This window comes from Telopea speciosissima, chromosome 8 (genome assembly GCF_018873765.1).
Source record: "Telopea speciosissima isolate NSW1024214 ecotype Mountain lineage chromosome 8, Tspe_v1, whole genome shotgun sequence".
Classification (NCBI taxonomy): Eukaryota; Viridiplantae; Streptophyta; class Magnoliopsida; order Proteales; family Proteaceae; genus Telopea; species Telopea speciosissima.
This window is the reverse complement of record NC_057923.1, coordinates 65015214-65033695: the sequence shown is the minus strand read 5'-3', so window position 1 is coordinate 65033695 and position 18482 is coordinate 65015214. Positions and strand designations below refer to the sequence as shown.

The 18482-nt window shown below is 40.1% G+C and overlaps 2 protein-coding genes across 2 annotated transcripts in view; one reads left to right on the top strand and one right to left on the bottom strand.

The window, feature by feature from the left end:
- Window positions 1-8445: 8445 nt before the first annotated feature.
- On the bottom strand, window positions 8446-10094 carry LOC122672580. Its single transcript, XM_043870040.1, has 2 exons — window positions 8664-10094; window positions 8446-8586 (listed from the first exon to the last, which is right to left on the bottom strand). Exons 1-2 carry the CDS (start codon window positions 10092-10094, stop codon window positions 8446-8448), a joined length of 1572 nt encoding a protein of 523 aa, XP_043725975.1.
- A 2250-nt stretch (window positions 10095-12344) lies between these two features.
- LOC122671316 (protein ABC transporter 1, mitochondrial) overlaps window positions 12345-18482 on the top strand; it is a 29030-nt gene continuing 22892 nt past the window's right edge. Inside the window, exons 1-2 of the mRNA XM_043868459.1 lie at window positions 12345-12991; window positions 14232-14457. Of these exons, the coding sequence (XP_043724394.1) occupies window positions 12390-12991; window positions 14232-14457 (828 nt within the window). The 5' untranslated portion in view covers window positions 12345-12389. The remainder of the gene's footprint in view (window positions 12992-14231; window positions 14458-18482) is intronic.

Here is an 18482-nt window from a genome sequence, read left to right as displayed (position 1 = left end):
TCTATGTGGATTGATCCCCATGACCTTTGCCCAGTCCAAAAGCTAGCTTGAGAGGAGGGAGAGCCCAAAGTCTTATAAGGCCACATCAAGTTACCAAGGCAATCGATGTGGGACTCTAAAGTGTAATATTCCCCATGTTTAGACGACGATGTCCTCGATGGCCACTCTAGGCAGAGAGACAGCTCCACTCTGACCTTGACAGGTAGCTCATTTACTCCCCTCTAGGTTGCCCCTCTCGAGTAGTCAACCGTAGAAGATGGGGTCAATGAAAGCACCAATGTTACAAGATTCTGGAGAGCCCAGCCCAAAAGCTAGCTTGAGAGGAGGGAGAACCCGAGTCTTTCGAAACACTCCCTTCTTCCACACGGCCACTGCAAGACGTAGACAATGTAATTGGATTTCCAGGCTTAAATATAACACTAGTGAGTGGATTGATAACAAACCAGGTTTGTCTTCTCTCATAATTGAATACTTTGATTCACTTTTTTCTTCCTCCATGTCCGATTTATGTTCGCCGGTTTTAGATGTTTTGACTCCTAAGGTAACGTCTAAAGATCTAAGCAAAATTCTATGCTTTTTAGCTCGTTTACTGATTTGAAAATTAGAACTGCATTGTTTCAGATTGGTTTAAAATCCTGAGTGTTAGATTGAATGTTTGCGAAATTTTAGCATGACCATTGGAATATCATGGGGAACGATAACCGTTTCTTTGATACGGGTTTTATGCTTAAAGATTTTAACAAAACCTCTGTGGTCCTAATACCCAAACAATTGAGACCTGAAAATATTAGCCAATTTAAGCCCATTAGGCTATGCTTGTCATTTCTAAAATAATTGTGAAATGTATGGTGAATCGACTTAAACCTCTTTTAGATTCCTTTGTTAGTCCTTATCAGAGTGCCTTTGTTCCCTCTAGAGGCGTCTTTGATAATATGTACATCGCGCATGAGATTCTCCATTGTATGTGATCTGCTAAGGGCTCATTAAGAATTATGGCTTTGAAGTTATCTATGTTACTTAAATTGAGGTTTGATGCGGTGTTTGTTTATTGGGTTATGCAATGCGTCTCAACTGTTTCGTTTCACATCAAGCTTAAGGGTCATTTCTTGGGCATGTCTTTCCTTGTCGGGGCTTCCAGCAGGGCTGACCAGTGCACCCATATCTTTTTATTTTGTATCAGGAAGCTCTATCATGTTATCCACCCAAAGCCCAAACCCTCCATCATATAACGGGCGTTAGTATCTGTAGGAATGAGCGTTCATCGAATCCTTGATGATTATTGCAAAATTTATGGTCAATAAATAAATTTTAAGGAATCCAATGTGTTGTTTAGTTCCAATAACCCCTCTATTACCCAGACTGATCTGGCGAATTTTTTTAACTTTCTATTGTCATTGACCAGTGACCATGGGAGATATCTAGGCATCCCTTCTGCATTTGAAAGGAGCAAAAGAGATTTTTTTTTTTTTTTTTTTTAATTTTTTTAATTTTTTTTTTTTATATATGGTTCAAAACAAAATATATTACTAGAAGTTAGAAAAATATATAGTGTTCTTAAGTTGGTCATATTTAGCAAGGTTCATAGCTAGAGCTATACAAAATACGTCTCCTGGAGAGCAAAAACATATATCTTGGGCTATATCAGAAATATAGTACAAATCTTTTATAAGATCCCAAGGCCACGGGAGTTTAGTTGGAGATGGAAGAACGTTAGTGATCTGTTGATTTGAACACCATACTTCTTTAATCTTCAACCCCATACTAGTAGCATGGTTGGAACAAAAGAGATTTATTCTCTTATATTGTTGAGCGAGTTCAATCTAGGCTTTTGGTTGGAAAGAGAGCCTTCTTTCTATGACTGAGAAGATTGATAAAATAAAGTCAATGGTCTCTAGTATCATTCTTTTTGCAAATGTTTGCCCTTCCTATTAACATTTGCCGTGATATATACAAGCTTATACAACATTTCTGGTGGAAATATAATTCGAACCATGGGGTCTTCTAGATTAAATGGGAACAGATGTGTCAAAGCAAGTTGCCTGGGGTTTTGGGTTTCGGGATTTTGGTCCCTTAATTTGGCTCTCCTAGCACGGCAAGGATGGCATATCTTGCACCATCCTAGTGCTCTTTGGGTTCGTGTCCTTAAGGCAAAATATTCCCCCAATGTAATTTCCTTTTAGCTCAAGCCTGCTCTTATAGTTCCCGGGTCGGCGTAGCCTCCTTAAGGGGTGCGACCTCTGCCTCCATGGTCTTTGACGAAAAATTGGCAATAGGCATAGTACTAATATTTTTCTTATGCCTGGTTCCTTCCATTCCAGGTGGTCATATCTCGTATTCTCTTCGGCATGTTTCTTTCTCCCGGGTATTTGAATTGATCAACCCATTTTTTCGCCAATGGGATTTATCTCGTTTAAGAGGCTTGTTTTCTAATGCATGAGTTTTCTTGGCAATTTATAAAATCCCCATTCCCATTTCCTCTATTGATGATTCATGGTAACGGGTTTTTAAAAAAAAAGGTTTATTTTCTGTTAAATTGGTTTATCGTTTAGGGTTTTTTGGTATCATTTTTCATTTTTATTTTCTAATAATTATTCATTTTTTCATGTGTTTGATATCATTTTTGAAACTAGTTTTTATTTAAAATCATATGGATTATGGTCAAAAACAATTTTCCTTCATGTTTTCTAGTGAGCACATGCTCGTAAGACTCAAATATGAGGGGTAAAATAGATATTTGCTTTTATTTTTAAGTGAGCACATGGTTCATCTACCCTTAACTTAATAAACTAACTCCTAAAATCTCCTATTTCCTCTGGCGGTGTAGTTCTAGTGCTATTGTTATGAATGCCCTCTTATTCTTTCGTCACTTGTCTTCTTCAGATATCTATCCGCTACGTAATAGCAAGCCTGAGACGCAAGCCTGAGACAATTACTCATTCTCTCATCCATTGTCCACTTGCAGCTTCGTACTGGTGCGATTCCCCTTGTGTCTTGATATGTTTTGAGTTCGATGGTTCAACCTTTTTGGACTGATTCTCTTTTATTTTGCGGCCTTTTAAGGACGTCCTAGACTAGACCTCACAGATTTCAACATTCAGTGGACTTCCCTTGCGTGGAAAGTTTGGAAGATGCAAAAGCTGGCGACTTTTTTCATATCACTCCATGCTTGTTGGATCTCATGAAGGCTTTTCAACTCACAATTGAGAAGAGTTGCCTGGCATTTCTTCTAGGGGTTGCCCCGGCTATCCCCTCCAGTCCTGACCTGTTCCCTGATGGATAGCCTTCCCAGCATTCAGTTCTCTCTACTTAGATGGTGCTTGGTCTGCAAAATTTGGCTTCGGTGGTTGTGGCATAGTTTGTTATCAGATTCTGGTGATTTTATTGCTGCATACGCTTATGCAGGCTCTAGTTTCTGGGCCTCGTCCATGGAGGCGAAGGCTATTCGCGATGACATTTGGCTGGCTCTCCGGTTCAGTATTGACCATCTCATAGTTTTGCTCATATTGTCTGCCGATGGTTCCTGCTCTGTGTTTTCAGCATTCCTCCCTGGATTGGGCCTAGCGGTTTGTTGTTCATATTGTTTGCGGCACAGAGAACAGCGGCCCCAAAATAAAATACACAACATTTTTAGCTTTACCAATTTATGTGAAAAAGAACGCTGCCGGGTCGCGTGGACCCTAATTTATATAGAATTTTTCATGGATCGGTGACATCCACGTTTGACGAAGCTAAGTTTTCCACGGGCTGCCATGCCATATCGGATGATCGACGATACTTTTAGGAAATTTATGCATACCACCCCGAGGTTTGACGAAAGGATATTTTCACCCCGCTTTTGGAAAATTCTTGTACCTCCCCGAGGTTTGCAAAGGTAACAAATAGGTCCATTCCGTCGTTCATGACTAACACGTTAAAAAGTAGACTTGAATCGACGGAATTGCCCTTGCCATTGGGGTTTCAAAATGAACTAACCGAAATGCCCTTATGACTATGGGGTTTCTAAAATGACTAGAACGATGAGGGATTTTAGGGTTTGAAATTGGGGAAAATCCCAAATCCCGCAACTTGTCTTCTTCCTCCCAAATCCTGCAACTCGTTCCCTTTATCGAGCCACACCGGAAGAGAGAAGGGGAAGAAATGGGAAGGGCCACCATTGTTGGACGCATTGTTTAGCCGCAACTTCTCCAAGCTCGGTTGGAGCACCTACAACTTCTCCAACCTATGTTTGTGACCTGCAACTTCTCCTACTCTCCTACTTCGACTCGACTCAACTTATCCAACTTCTCCAACTTTGGTTCAACCTGCAACTCCAAGCTCTATAAGTATTGCTTTTTTCTTCATCCATTCTCAATCGTTTCTGATATTGGAAAAACTGAAACAGCTTGTGCAATCGTATATGAGTTTTGAACCCCAAAATTGAAATATCTGTCCAACCCATGACCGTGAGTAAAGCTCACTGCTCGCTACTCACTAAAGCCCAAAAATGCTGTCCAAAATTGGATATAAACTATACAATTTTATGGTTCTGCTTGTCAAATATCTCTTACACATTGGCTGACTTTCTTCACACCACATGGTGAGCAATTCTGGTCTTTGCACACTGATGAAGTTGGGTTGGCACTCACTAGCAATTTTCTTTGCAAGAAGGGTTTTACCACATCCACAAGGCCCACAGAAGAGAACTCTAAATGGAGAAATGCCAAACTTCTAAAACATATATGGATGCTTCACTGTGTATCGGACAATCTATCAAGAATCACAAAGTAGTGATTCTTTTAGGTTGGCTACAAATAAGAAACTAAAAAAGATATGGGTTTCTATAGTATAATTACAGAGCAATGCTAAGGAGAATGTCCCTAGCTTCAATCTTTGCAGCAGGAAAGGGAGCTGTCCATGGTATTTCTAACAATTAAAGCCAATTTTTATCGTATATGGAATGCCAATTTTGGCTAAAGTATCATGAAACCGGATTCTTTACTGGATGATGCCAATTATAACCTTTTTATTGGATAGCAATAGGTTAATCTTGCAGATTACAGATGTAGGGAGTCCAATTTCCATCATTATTAATTGGGTTTAATCTTGTTTAAAATCTGGTTCAAGAGGGGGCCAAGCCAATAGAAGCTTCTTGTAGATTGGTGTAAAATGGCCTATCCTTGAAATTAGTGATTCTAATGATGGGTTTGTGTACAAATCTTGAGGGCAATTGATTGGTAAGGAAAGACATGGGACCAATTGGGTGGGAGAGAGAGGGAGAGAGATGAAGTGGACCACATGAGAATGGGTGTATGAATAGTCTTCATCAGCATCATCATGGGTTCATTCATGTGAATTATTCTGTCTTGGATATGGTTCTACTTGCTTAATATGCTTTTGCATCCTTGTTCTCCAGTAATTCATTATCAGTTCTACCTGGAATAGATCATTTGTTTCCTTGATGGGACTATTATTAATGCTTAGATTCAATGTAATGTTTGCAGGTACAATGTCTTATGGTAGTGTCAATGAAAGCTATTCAGGGTACCTTAAGTTTGAAAACAAGTTGTGCTTCTGTAGGAAAAGAGCTACTGTGAGGATCTCGAACTCAACAGATAACCCAAATAGGCTATATTATAACTGTGCAGACAAAAATAATGGTGGCTGCAACTTCTTCCAATGGTGTTGTACCATGAGTGAACTAGGTCAATGTAGCCTCACCAATGTTCCAGCTCCACATCCAGGCCCAACAAATACTATGGGTGTAATTAGTGTAGAAGAACAGCAGAGGATGGAGCAACAGAGGATGGAGCAACAGAGGAGGGATCAACAGAAGGAGGAAGAATTCTGTAGGTTTAAGAATAGAATGATTAAGCTGGAAAAGTCAAATGCTGCAATGAAGATGTTTCGTCAAATGATGGTTGCTTTATTTGTCTTGAACTTTGTTGTAATTGTTCGAAAATATGATGGAGTGTATGGGATAGGGCACTTAATGTATGGAAAGGGGAGTTTCACCTAATGTATGGGAAGGGGATGTTTGGTAATTTGAATGAACAATTTGCTTTCAATGAATGCATTTGGAATTTTAGTGTATTGTATTTGGAATGTTATGGTATTTTGAATGTGAAAAATATATTGCGGGTCACTGCTTAAGTGTTGGAATTTTATGATTAGAGAGTATCTCAACAGACTACCTGCTCCATGACCTCTACTATGATGGCTCATGTAGGTCAATGGGTCACTGCTCAAGTATTGGTAGCCTTCTAAAGATATGACAAAGCATCACAGGGTACTATGTGAGGGTCTTTAGAGGCCATCAACCCACATGAGCAAGGGCAGCAACAGTAGCACAGAGGAATTCTACCAGTGTTATTCACATATACAATAACTGAGCCCCTAATCCGATGCTCCTAAACATTTTGTGATTTAACCCATTAGTATTAGCATGATGGTTAGATGATGATGGTAATTGGTTAACCCATTACTATTACCATTATGGTTTACACATTGAGGGAGCTAGGAGACAGCATCATCAACATGAAGATATTTAGCTAAGAAGTGATCTACAATGCTCAATGACCAAATTTTAGGATTAAAAATTAGACCATTCTCAAACCATTACATTGGTAATTGTTTTCCAAGCACATTGGTCCATACATCATAACAGCATTTGCATAATACCAAATGTTGATCCAAATCCAAGTCAAACCAGTAAAAATCCAAGTGAAACTATTAAGTTACAATATGTTTTCCAAATAAATCCAATAGAACTTGCTGAATCATAAATCAACCCATAACCTCCACTTCAGCTCCAACACTGCAACTCCACTTCAGCTCCTCCAACCTTCAGCTCCATAACACATCAGCTCCATGGACTGCTCCTAGACAGCAACTGAATTGTACATGGCAAAAACAAATCCCATCATTTTACTGCTGCTTAGGAACTCAGGCTTTTATTTAAAATTGTAAATCACATCTTGTGCAGTTAGACTGGTCCTAGATAGCAAATCCACTCACCATTTCATTGGGTAGCTCTACTGGCTCTCCTTACCTTCTCTTTCATAGCCTTGGCTACCATCCTATTGTGAATCACATCTTGTGCAGTTGTACATGACTGTTGTGAAGATCTGGCTGCTTTTTGAGATGATGATATATCATCAGGTGTGTCACTCCTTGATTTCCTCTACAATTGCATCAACAAAACATATATGTAAAATTTCAAGTTTTATGTACAAAACTCTAAAATGAAAATGATAATTCGATTAATAGTGCTACCTTGACACCAACATTCTGCTGAGGGGACCTCTGTTGAGAGGACCTGGTTACCACCTGAGGGGACCTGGTCTGAGAAGCTCTGGTTACCATCTGAGGTGATCTCTGCTGGGAGGATCTGGTTACCACCTGAGGGGAGGTCTGCTGAGGGGACCTGGCCTGAGAAGATCTGATTACCATCTGAGGTGATCTCTGCTGAGAGGATCTGGTTACCATCTGAGGGGAGCTTTGCTGAGGGGAGCTGGCCTGAGAAGATCTGGTTCCCTTCTTAGGTATCCTCTGTTGATAGGACCTCTGCTGAGATGACCCCTGACATGAACAAAACAATAATGCTAAATATTAATGCATAAGAGTTTAAGGAGTTTAATTGTAGGATGATAAAATCAGTTAAGGTTCCTTATTCTTAGAAGTAGATTTCCTCTTCTCAGCAACTGGACCTCCTTTGCATGTCCTCCTACTGTGATCAAATGATTTACATTTGCTACATCTCACAGTGCTAGACCTCTTCCTAATGTCTTCTTTAGGTCCCTCATCTTGTTCTCTCCTCCTTGACTTATTTGGTCTACCAATTGACCTCTTCATTGGTGGTGGAAGTAGGGATATGTCTTCTAAAGTGCTTAGATCAGACAATGGATTAATCATTCCCTCATGAGCTAGTAAATACCTCTCTTTTGAATAGTATGAATCACAGAATTACTGAAGAGGTACCCTATTATATTGAATGCATGCTCCCACATGTTTACATGGCAATCCAGCTGCTATGTAGATCCCACACTCACAGAAGTTATTTGCCATGTCCACCACATACCTAACACTGTTATTCTGTACCTCATACTTATCTCCTCCAGCAAATGTTGCTATACAATACCTGACACCTCTCTGAAAATCATCAAGTTTTTTCTTCATTCTTGGAGTGATATGCTCTGCAAAGTTACAACCCTTTGAAAACCTTTTTTGTAGCCTACCCATCAACTTAGATCTGACTAAATCGACTAAAGTAAGGATAGGCTTATCCCTGCATGATCCAACCCATTGGTTGAATGACTCACTCATATTGTTGGTTATTTGATCACTCTTGGCTCTGTGATCAAATGCATGTCAACTCCACATATTAACTGGAGTCTTCATTAACCATTCATATGCCTCCTTCATTTCTGCTTTCATACCATCCATGGCCTTTTGAAATTCAAATACATTTTATGCTTTGCTGGCTGTCCAGAAATAACCTCGTAATGTAGGCCCACCTCCAAACACTTTCTTGAAATTGTTGTATAGATGTCTGCTGCAGTGTCGATGGTTTGCTTCTGGAAAAATGGTTGAAATTGCTTCAATAAGACCCTGTACAAAGCATATTGATTTACATAATATTAATAAGGGACTTGTTTAAGTGAGGGATGTTAAGAAAAATATTATACCTTCTGTTTATCAGTCATAAATGTAAGTATATCATGAGGGGTTGGGCTTCCATTGTAAACATTTTGTATGCATCTGTCAATGGACTCATGTAAATGGTGGAGGAAGAATAGCCAATTGTCCTTTCCTTTAGATTCTACAACTCCATATGCAACTGGAAATATCCCATTGTTTCCATTAACTGAAATTGCGGAAACTAAGACTCCTCCATATAAACCTTTAAGATGACAGCCATCAAGGCCTATGAATGGCCTACATCCCTTCAAAAATCCTTGTATGCGTGCATCAAAGCATATATACATACGCTTAAACTGTGGAATTACTCTCATCACCCCATATGCATCCTCCTCTCCATATATATTTCCATTCTGGTATTGGATAACATATGAATTGCTAGGGTTTTTTGCTTTTATCATGTCCCCATATGATTCCAACTTATTAAATGACTTTGCATGGCTCCCATCAATTTCATCCCTGGCACTCCATCTTGTCCTATACAGTCGCATATTAGTTGTATCCACATTGTACTTCTCCTTCAACATATTTTTCATTACCTTGTTGCTCATTGCAAGGCCTGCCCTAAGATTGGAAGCAAGTTTCTTTGCTATCCATTTTGAAGTTACATTCAAGTTGCTAACTTCTCTCTTACATGTATGCATGTCCACAAGTGTTTTGACCACAAATGTGATACGATCCCTAGGCATTACTGAAGCATGGATCCTCCATACACACCCATTTCCAGCACATACTGCAGTTACTCTTGATTTCTCATTCTTCTGCCCCAAAGTTTTGAAGCCCTTTTGAACTTCATAATCCTCTAGGACCTCCCTGAAATGATGCACATTCTTGAATTCTTGACCAACTCTAAATGTGACATTTTGGTCCCCACCCCCAACTCCATCACCCACATTATCCCCTTCTTCTGATTGACATTCAGATATGCCATCATTACTGTTATCCTCTTTCTCCAACTCTTCTTCACTAACATCATCTTCACTACTGCTTTGACTCTCACTTATTTCATCTGACTCTCCAGCTTCCCATTCATCATCAGATGTATCACTGATGATTTGATTTTCTTCCACTTCCTTGTCAGGCAGCTTGGTAGGTGAAGCAACAGGTTCAAATGCAATACTGGTAGCACATGTGGTAGATGCCCTGAGAAACCCACGACCCCTACTTACATATCTAGTAGACATCCCAACCTCTTGCAATGTCATACCACAGCCACTCACATTGGCAGTACTCTTGTTGTAAACAGTCACACCAGCAGTATTTCCATCTCTTGGCTCGAGAACACAAGTGTTACTATTGTCATTCCTCACAACAGGATTCATTTGTGAAGTACTACTATTACCAACATTCCTTCTTGCAGTGGTTGTAGTACCAAGCCGTGTAGTACCAGTGGAAACACTACCAATGGCACCACTCATTAACGTGGGTAAACCTAAAGTACCACCACCCCTCCTTACAGTTGCTTTTGATCTCCTACTACTTTCTTCAATTTCTCTTGGAAAAGTCTCAATTTTTGTTGGAGCAGTCTCAATTTGTCTGGTTAAAGCACCACCAAATAGCTATGCAAGTGAAAGTAGTGGCTCTCCACTTCCTAGTCTCTCAATGGCAGTATCACCACCAATCACTTGAACTGTGTGTCCATTCACATAAGTACATAACATTGGATCACCCACTTGCACATCATAAACATATATGTTCAGTTCAGGTTGGTCCTTCAAGACATCAAACATCTTCATCACATCTGCATCTCTATCCAAGTTTATATTTTCACCCGTGTCAAGTGTTATGTATTTCACACTAAAACTCACAGACCTTCCCTTGGGTATATAACTCAACAATAAGTTATATATGTCACCAATCATTTCCAAGTACCCAAATCTGTCCACATCTACAATTTTGGATTCAGACTTCACATAATGATAGACCAACTTGCATACAGTTTTCTTCATTATTCAAATCCTGCCATGTAATCAACAACATTGTACAAAATACACAAACAGAACATATTACTGCATCAGCCAAGTATATAAATTTTGGATTATCATCAAACATGCCAAGAAATACAACTACATCTGAAGATTATGCAGGGGCATGGGGAACACGTTGCATCTAGCTTCGCCAAATAGGTGGGATAATGCTTTCTGAATGCCACTAAAACAAACAAGGACCCATCCAATCAATAGACTCTTGACAACTCTAACAGTTTCAGTGTTTGGTGGAAGTCATCAAAATGGTGATAAAGATTAACAGAGTTACAAAACAAAATAATAGAATTTTTTACAAAATGAAATGTAATAGAAGCATCATCTCACTTGAATTCAACCAAATAAAAAGTACTCATAAACCAATAGTATGTATTTTATAACTATCTTATCATCATCTCAAGCTCGGTGAGATGAAAAACTCAATCAGTTTTTTTTTTCAATGCTTCTGTAGACTCAAACATGTCATTTATATTTCAGATTTTTCTTGTTTTTTTCCTTCATTTTATTGTGAAGTAGAGAAATTTATAGACTGTTGGATATAACCAGAAAGTCCCTTGAGTACCCAATGGCCAGGCAAGGACAGTACCTAATCGACAAAGAGCAGGAGAGGCATTTTTATGCTATCCTGGTGCAGCATGAAGAGCATATATACAATGTATCCTTTGTCACACTTTGATCAGCCATCATATATTTAGCATACAAAGTAGCATCAGATTACCTCTTCTAATGCATAGTTTGCTATTATATATGAATAATATGCTTGGATTCGGAGAAGAAAAGCGAAAGAAAACGAAATTATCCAGAAATCAAAGAATGCAATGTATCCTTCACATAATCAAACAGAGCAGCCCAAATTTCCAAAATGAAGATTCCATTAAAGGTTTCTCCATCTATTATCTAATTAAGGTCTGAACTGAACTACTGTATGTTTTAGGTTATACAGTTTCAATTTTTAGATTCAGAAATTCCTAACTTGACCCATGTATTGACCACTTAACATTTATTAGGTATGCATATGTAGGACAAAAAAAGAAGCTAATATGTCGAGATGTCAATGGACCAGAGAATGGATGAAGAAATTCAAAGCAACACTTACAGAGCTTTGAGTTGCAGGTCAAACCGAAGTTGGAGAAGTTGGAGAAGATGCAGTTTCAGAAGTTGCAGGTCCACTCCAATAGAGTTTGGAGAAGTTGGAGGTCTTCGAACAGAGCTTGGAGAAGTTGCAGCTTGAAGAATAACGTCCAACAATGGTGGCCCTTCCCGTTTCTTCCCCTTCTCTCTTCCGGTGTGGCTCGATAAAGGGAATGAGTTGTAGGATTTGGGAGGAAGAAGACGAGTTGCAGGATTTGGGATTTTCCCCAATTTCAAACCCTAAAATCCCTCATCGTTCTTGGCAAGGGCAATTCCGTCAGTTCAAGTCTACTTTTTAACAGTGTTAATTGATGGAATGGACCTATTTGTTACCTTTTGCAAACCTCAAGGGGGTACGCAGAATTTTCCAAAACTAGGGGGTGAAAATATCCTTTCGTCAAACCTCAGGGGTGGTATGCGTAAATTTCCATACTTTTTACGAGGGGCGACGGGCAGGACGCAGGAGGAGCTCGCGGCTGTGATTAAAGTTTGATTCCCGGGTGTTTAAGCTATTTTGCAACCTGTTGGAACGTATCCTCTAACTTTTTTCAGTGCTTTTGCACTTTTATTATCATAAAATTATAATTATTACACACCATGGCGCCGGTTCAGGACCTTCGCAGACTTGTTAATGGCGTCTCTCTGATAGCCAAAGAGATAGCAAAGCGTTCCCAAGCTCTCCAGGGTGCCAAAACTGGAGATTTTGAAACATTTCTTTCATCCTCCGTTAAGAAAGTTATCCTTTCGGCTACAGATTTGACCAGTCTTACCAGAGGAGAGGTTCGCGAATTTGATAAAGCCTGCCCCAAGGAAACCGTTGTTCACTTCACGAGCTCAACCGATTCCGCGAATTCAAACTCGTTTCACAATGAACGTACCACGCTGGTGGATCAAGAAAAATGCGTTATGTCCGATATTAGATCGAACGAAAGCAGGGAATTTCACGATCTGGAGATGTATAACCAAGAAAGCACTGAGAAAACTTTGGATTCGGCGTCTTCCAAGTCTAGTGGTACGGGAGATACCCGTCCTTTGGGGAATTCAGAAGCAAACGTTATATCGCAAGAATGCAAGTCTGAGGATTTGCCGGCGAAGAAGGACGCAGACCAAGGATATCATCAGGTGGCAATTCCACCTGTTAAGAGGAGGCGGCCACGAGAGAGGAGAGTCCCTTCGACACCCTTTACCAGAGCACTTGGGTGAGCTTTCATCTTTTAACAAGTCCCCGGTTCTATCTTTGCCCGAGACTTATGGACTTTTACTTTATCCGCTGATTTCCACGTTAAAAATTAAGTCTTCTTTTTCAATTAAGTCTCTAGCAATTTATTTACTGTTGAAGGGAAAGGGAATTGGATTATTTCCATTCCTCTCACTTTACCGACACTGTCTTGTCCCTCTGCAATCTAGGCGTTCTTTACGGCGGCACTACCCGTGGTCTTTTCTCCGTATAGCCCTTTCCTACATTGCAGCGGCTCTTAACCCTGTCCAGCTTGCCTCCTCTGTCCCGATGCCAAAAAACTCCGGTTCTTCAAAAGCGGGAGGACTGAGTCTGACAGCAGCATGTCAAACTAAGCTCTAAACTTTTCGGAATGTACAGTGAGACATCTTTCCTTCTTTTTTTTCTGAGGTGGCATGGACATGTTCAACGAAGGCTTTTGAGTGCTCCAGTATGGAGGGGTGATTTGATTCAAATCGAAGGAGCTAAAAGAGCCAGGTGTAGCTTAGGGCTAGTAACAAGTATGGCTTTGAATAAAGCTCATTGGAGAAAAAGGATCCATGTAGCAAACCCCATTTAGTTGGGATAAAACTGAGTTGAGTTGAGTTGTTTAGTAAACCACTCCAGATTCCATCATTTTAACCATGGTGTGGTTTTTCATCCCCAGGCAGGTGTTACCTGTCTGTTTTTTAATTTTTGATTGTGCAATTGTTATCAACTAGAGTGTATCCTCCAAGCAAGGGATTGAAGTTTTTTCCTATTAAGACGAAACAACACACAACATATTTGGAAAGCCATCTCTTTTGACATTAGCTCCAAGCTTTCTGTTTTACCTCAGTGCAATGTTTTAGATACCCCAAGGAACAGGCTCATTGTTGTCTCCTAGGGTTTACCTGAGTCCTTGATTTAGCCTCTCCCTATCTCTTAGGGGAGGCTCCTTCTTGGCTCTCTCTCTTCTGCCCTCCTGTATATTCTCTCCCTCCCCACCCTCTATTCATCCAACAACAAAAAAAAAAAAAACACAGCATATTTTCAATTTGATGGTGAAAAAGGTTAGATTCCCATGTTTTCATCATACTACATTAACTGAAAACTTCTTGTTAATTCTGTAGCCACAAGGGGGTATTGTTACTCCAAAACATTGGGGATATTGATGTGAATGCCGTACGTTAATTCTTTAACATTTCATTCTGATGTATGGCTTATCTGCTTTCAATTTAAAGGTTTGCTGGTTTGGGTGCTGGGCTTGCATGGGGAACAATGAAAGAGTCCACCAAGAGGCTTGTATTTGGGACAGGCAATTCACAAGACAAACAATCTGCCCTCTCACCATTCTTATCTGAACAAAATGCAGAGCGTTTGGCTCTTGCACTGTGTAGAATGCGTGGTGCAGCACTCAAATTGGGACAGATGTTGAGCATACAGGATGAATCACTTGTACCTGCTCCGGTGATACTCTGCTCTCTTTTCTGCAGTTTATAGTTTTTGTTTCTATGACCCCATTTCAATAAATTTTACACTGAACCCACCATGAGAAAAGCATTCCTTTAGTGTTCATAAGTAATCTAACTGTGCTTTGAGACGGTCAATCAACTTTTTAGAAAAGAAAAAGACCAATGCTATATTTTTAATAATGATATATGTATGTGGAGATGGCAGTTGTGTATAGACCTACACACACAGAGTTGGACATGGAACATCTAGAAATTCAAATGCAGGACACAGTTATGTAAATATAATGGATCATTTGAACATTCCAAATTAGATCACAGAGAGATTTGCGTCAAGTAGCGTCTACATGAGAGAAACATAACCATGCCCAAGCATGTGTGCAGTTGTGTCAGCATGACTGAGTGTTCTTCACAAAACACATTCGATACATGGGAAAGATAACCAGGGGATGTGTCTTACAAATCATAGGTTTTTATAAGTTCCAATAGCTCACATGTTATGGCTGAAGAATACTAATAATTAGTGGAAGAAAGCTACTTGGTGTGGTGATAAAAGCTTGGGCTGTAAAAATGAAGAATCCAGTACGAGTTTAAGGGCGCCACTTCATGTAACATGTGCCAAAGGTCCACTCCTTCGGGGAGCCCACAACAGCAGGCGTTGAGCTGGGCTATGGCCCCTCCATTTACAGATCAAAGTTGCATCATGCAATTCAGATAGAATGTAGTTAATGCAAGAGTCGACCTTGAACCAGGGAAACCAGCGGGAGATCGATTACAGCCAGGATCAACACGATAAGGAACAAATTAAATAACTAAAACTCTATTTTTTTTTTTTATTGTTGTTTTCTATTACATATGAATGGAGAACATAAAGGATAAGAAGAAAGGAGAAGAAGATAAAGAAGAGAAGGGGGGGTTTAGGGGAATGGCTCTCTCAGCCTGGGTCTCTCACCCACAGCTATCCCAGCTGTTGAAACATGGAATTTCTCCCATAACTGATGGCAAGCATGGCCCATGGTTCTAAAACTTGGAACTCGGTACCAACTCGACCCTTGGAAAAACAGAGTCGAGTCGAGATCTTGTCGAGATCTCGCTGAGTTGGTGTATTTTTTTCTTTTTTTTGACTCGAAGCCTCAACTCGGTGGGTTTTAGACATAGTTTGGGTTTGAAACTTGGTATTCAGCCTATTTTAGGCCATTTAAACACAATGACACTATCAGATTTTGTAAAAACAAAGTCCAAACATGAGTTTCACTTTGGACAATAGGTTGGTAAGCAACGACGTACTAAAATACCCTACTCTATACATAATTTAGTAATAGAAAACAATCAAAACATTCAATTAATGTAAAACAACTTAAGAAATGTTGAAGTGTACAATACATCAATTTTTAAACAAATGTTACATAAAATGTGATATGTTAATGTATTCAGTCCCAACATGATCCACATAGAATTCTCATGTCATAATGTTGCTGTAATTTTGCACATAGTTTGCCACATCACTCATATAAGTGTTGTCATCAACATATTCCAAGTCCCCTATCCTAGGGTATAGAAGAGACAGTTGCCATGAGGCATGACATCCACTGCTACTGTCATATTAAGGCATGTATGGGAATGGTTGGTTTGGGACTGGGAATATGGGCCCAAAAGCAGACCCAGTGTTTTGATTGTCAAACTCATGTGTTGACTGCCCAAACTGACCATAGCCACTATATTCGGAATCGGTGCTCCTGGCCATAATTATAGTCATGATGAGGCTGAGATGAATGTCACGATTGACGCTCACTGGTAGTATCTATACTCATGCTTCTGAAACTTGCAAGCATGGTGTCCATACTCATGTCATCATCCTAAGCATGTGATTGTTTGCGACCCTTCTTTCTCTTGTACGTAGCGTGGGCACTATGGTCTCAATCCTATGTGGCATGCATAAACAGAGACTTACCTGTATAACGCACAGGGTCCGCCTGCATTCCCACCTCATGCTGGTACTGCTCGCACATCCCCTCATGACGATCATCATATGCTACCACCATCAGCAAGGTCATCACCATTACCACCATCACCATTACCATCACCATTACCATCACCACCATCACCACCACCACCACCACCACCACCACCACCACCACCACCACCACCATCACCATCACCATCACCATCACCACCCACCATCATCATCATCATCATCAGCAGCAGCACTTCTTGTTGCAGCCTCAAAAGGTCTCGGTGACTCTGAATGTGCACGCCCCTCTTGCGATATATAGTCCTCAACATCTGTACCGGTTATGGACGCAATGGTGGGGTCAGGCTTACCCCCAAGTTGATCCATTCATCACGATCCCTTACCTACTGGAGTAGGGGATCCTCATCATCATCATCAGAGTCCTCCTGGAAAATGTTAGCTAGTTCGATGGGTTCTTTATCATTGGTGTTCATTCCTTCACGTATGTGCCTCATCCTTAATCTCATATTGTAATGCACATACACCAACTGCTCCAGTCGTTTGCTACCCAATCTGTTCTGCCTCTTTGAGTGGATCAATGAGAATGTACTCCAGTTGCGCTCGCATCCGGAGAATGAACAAGTTTGTGAGAGCACTCTCACTGCTATCTTCCTCAGGTTGGGTGAACTTGTACCATAAAGCATTCACTAGTCGGCTGCATTACAAATATAGAATATTAAGAATATGTACATTTTAAAGGGATAAAATTATAATTCATAAATGTAATGCCATGCCACCTACCAGGGTCTGACTTTTGTCTACCCTGCACTGCAGCTTTTCGACTAAAACTTGTTGAGGCCTCTCTGAAGTATTGGATCTGTTTTCATTTCAAATTTCAGACATTATTGGAGGCATTAGTATTTACTATTTAGTAATTACATTCCTTTACTTACTATTAAAGTACCAAGTCCCATACTCTCACCTCATCATTGCACTCAGCCTGTGTCTTGGCATTGGGCTCTAACTTCTCAATAGCATTTTGAACTGCCACTAACAAATCTGGGTCTAGCCTAAGATCGTGCGAGTACTGATACTTTGGATTCAGATAGTATGCTGGTAAGGTGGAAACCAAGAATATAACTTGTTACTGACTTAATGCTTTTGAGTTTTGAATATGTAAATGTAAAAACTCATATAAAGTGTAAAATATGTTGAAGTGTTGAACTCACCAGCTTTATGCAATGGATGACTCAAGTGCTTCTCCCACCACGCATCAATGATGTTAGTGTAGACCTTGCACTCCGGGGTATCGCAGCTCTGACCATTTCTTTCATCTTCTGAAGGGCAGCATAAATGTGGGGCAAGGTAGGCTTCTTCTCTGTATCAACCATCCTTAGTACTGCCACCACTAGCTCTAATATGACAACAACTTTATGCAAGTCCTTCCAGAATTGGTTACTTGCAATGGTCTGTTGTGCTGCCCTCCCTTCTTTAGAATTAGACCCATTCTAACCAAACCACTGTTCACTTGCAAACATAGACCTCAGACCTACCACCTTCGTCTGAAAGCTCTTCAATGTAATGTAATTGGTTATAAATCGAGTGACACCAAGCCTTACTAAATCGTCATTGTATTTTTCCTTCAACATGGCTAAAGCATAACCATGGTTATATACAAAAGTGGTCACTTGTCTTGCCTCATTAACCACACCTGCCACCGAAGTTTTTTTCCCCATGTCTTTCAACATTAAATCAATAGAATGTGCTGCACATGGAATCCAAAAGAGGCGGATCCTCTTACTCTTCTTGTTCATCAATTTCTCTCTAGCCTTTTTAAAGTTAGAACCGTTATCCGTCACAATTTGGATAATGTTCTTTGATCCTATATCATCTACCACTTGCTTTAATTCCTTATGCAAGTATGATGCATCCTTTACATGCTTCGATGCATTGACAGACTTCAAGAATATTGTATTCCCATTGCAACTCACCATGAAATTGATAATGAACTGTCTAGTAGGTCCAGTCCAACCATCAACCATAAGGGTAATCCCATACATCTCCCACCTTGG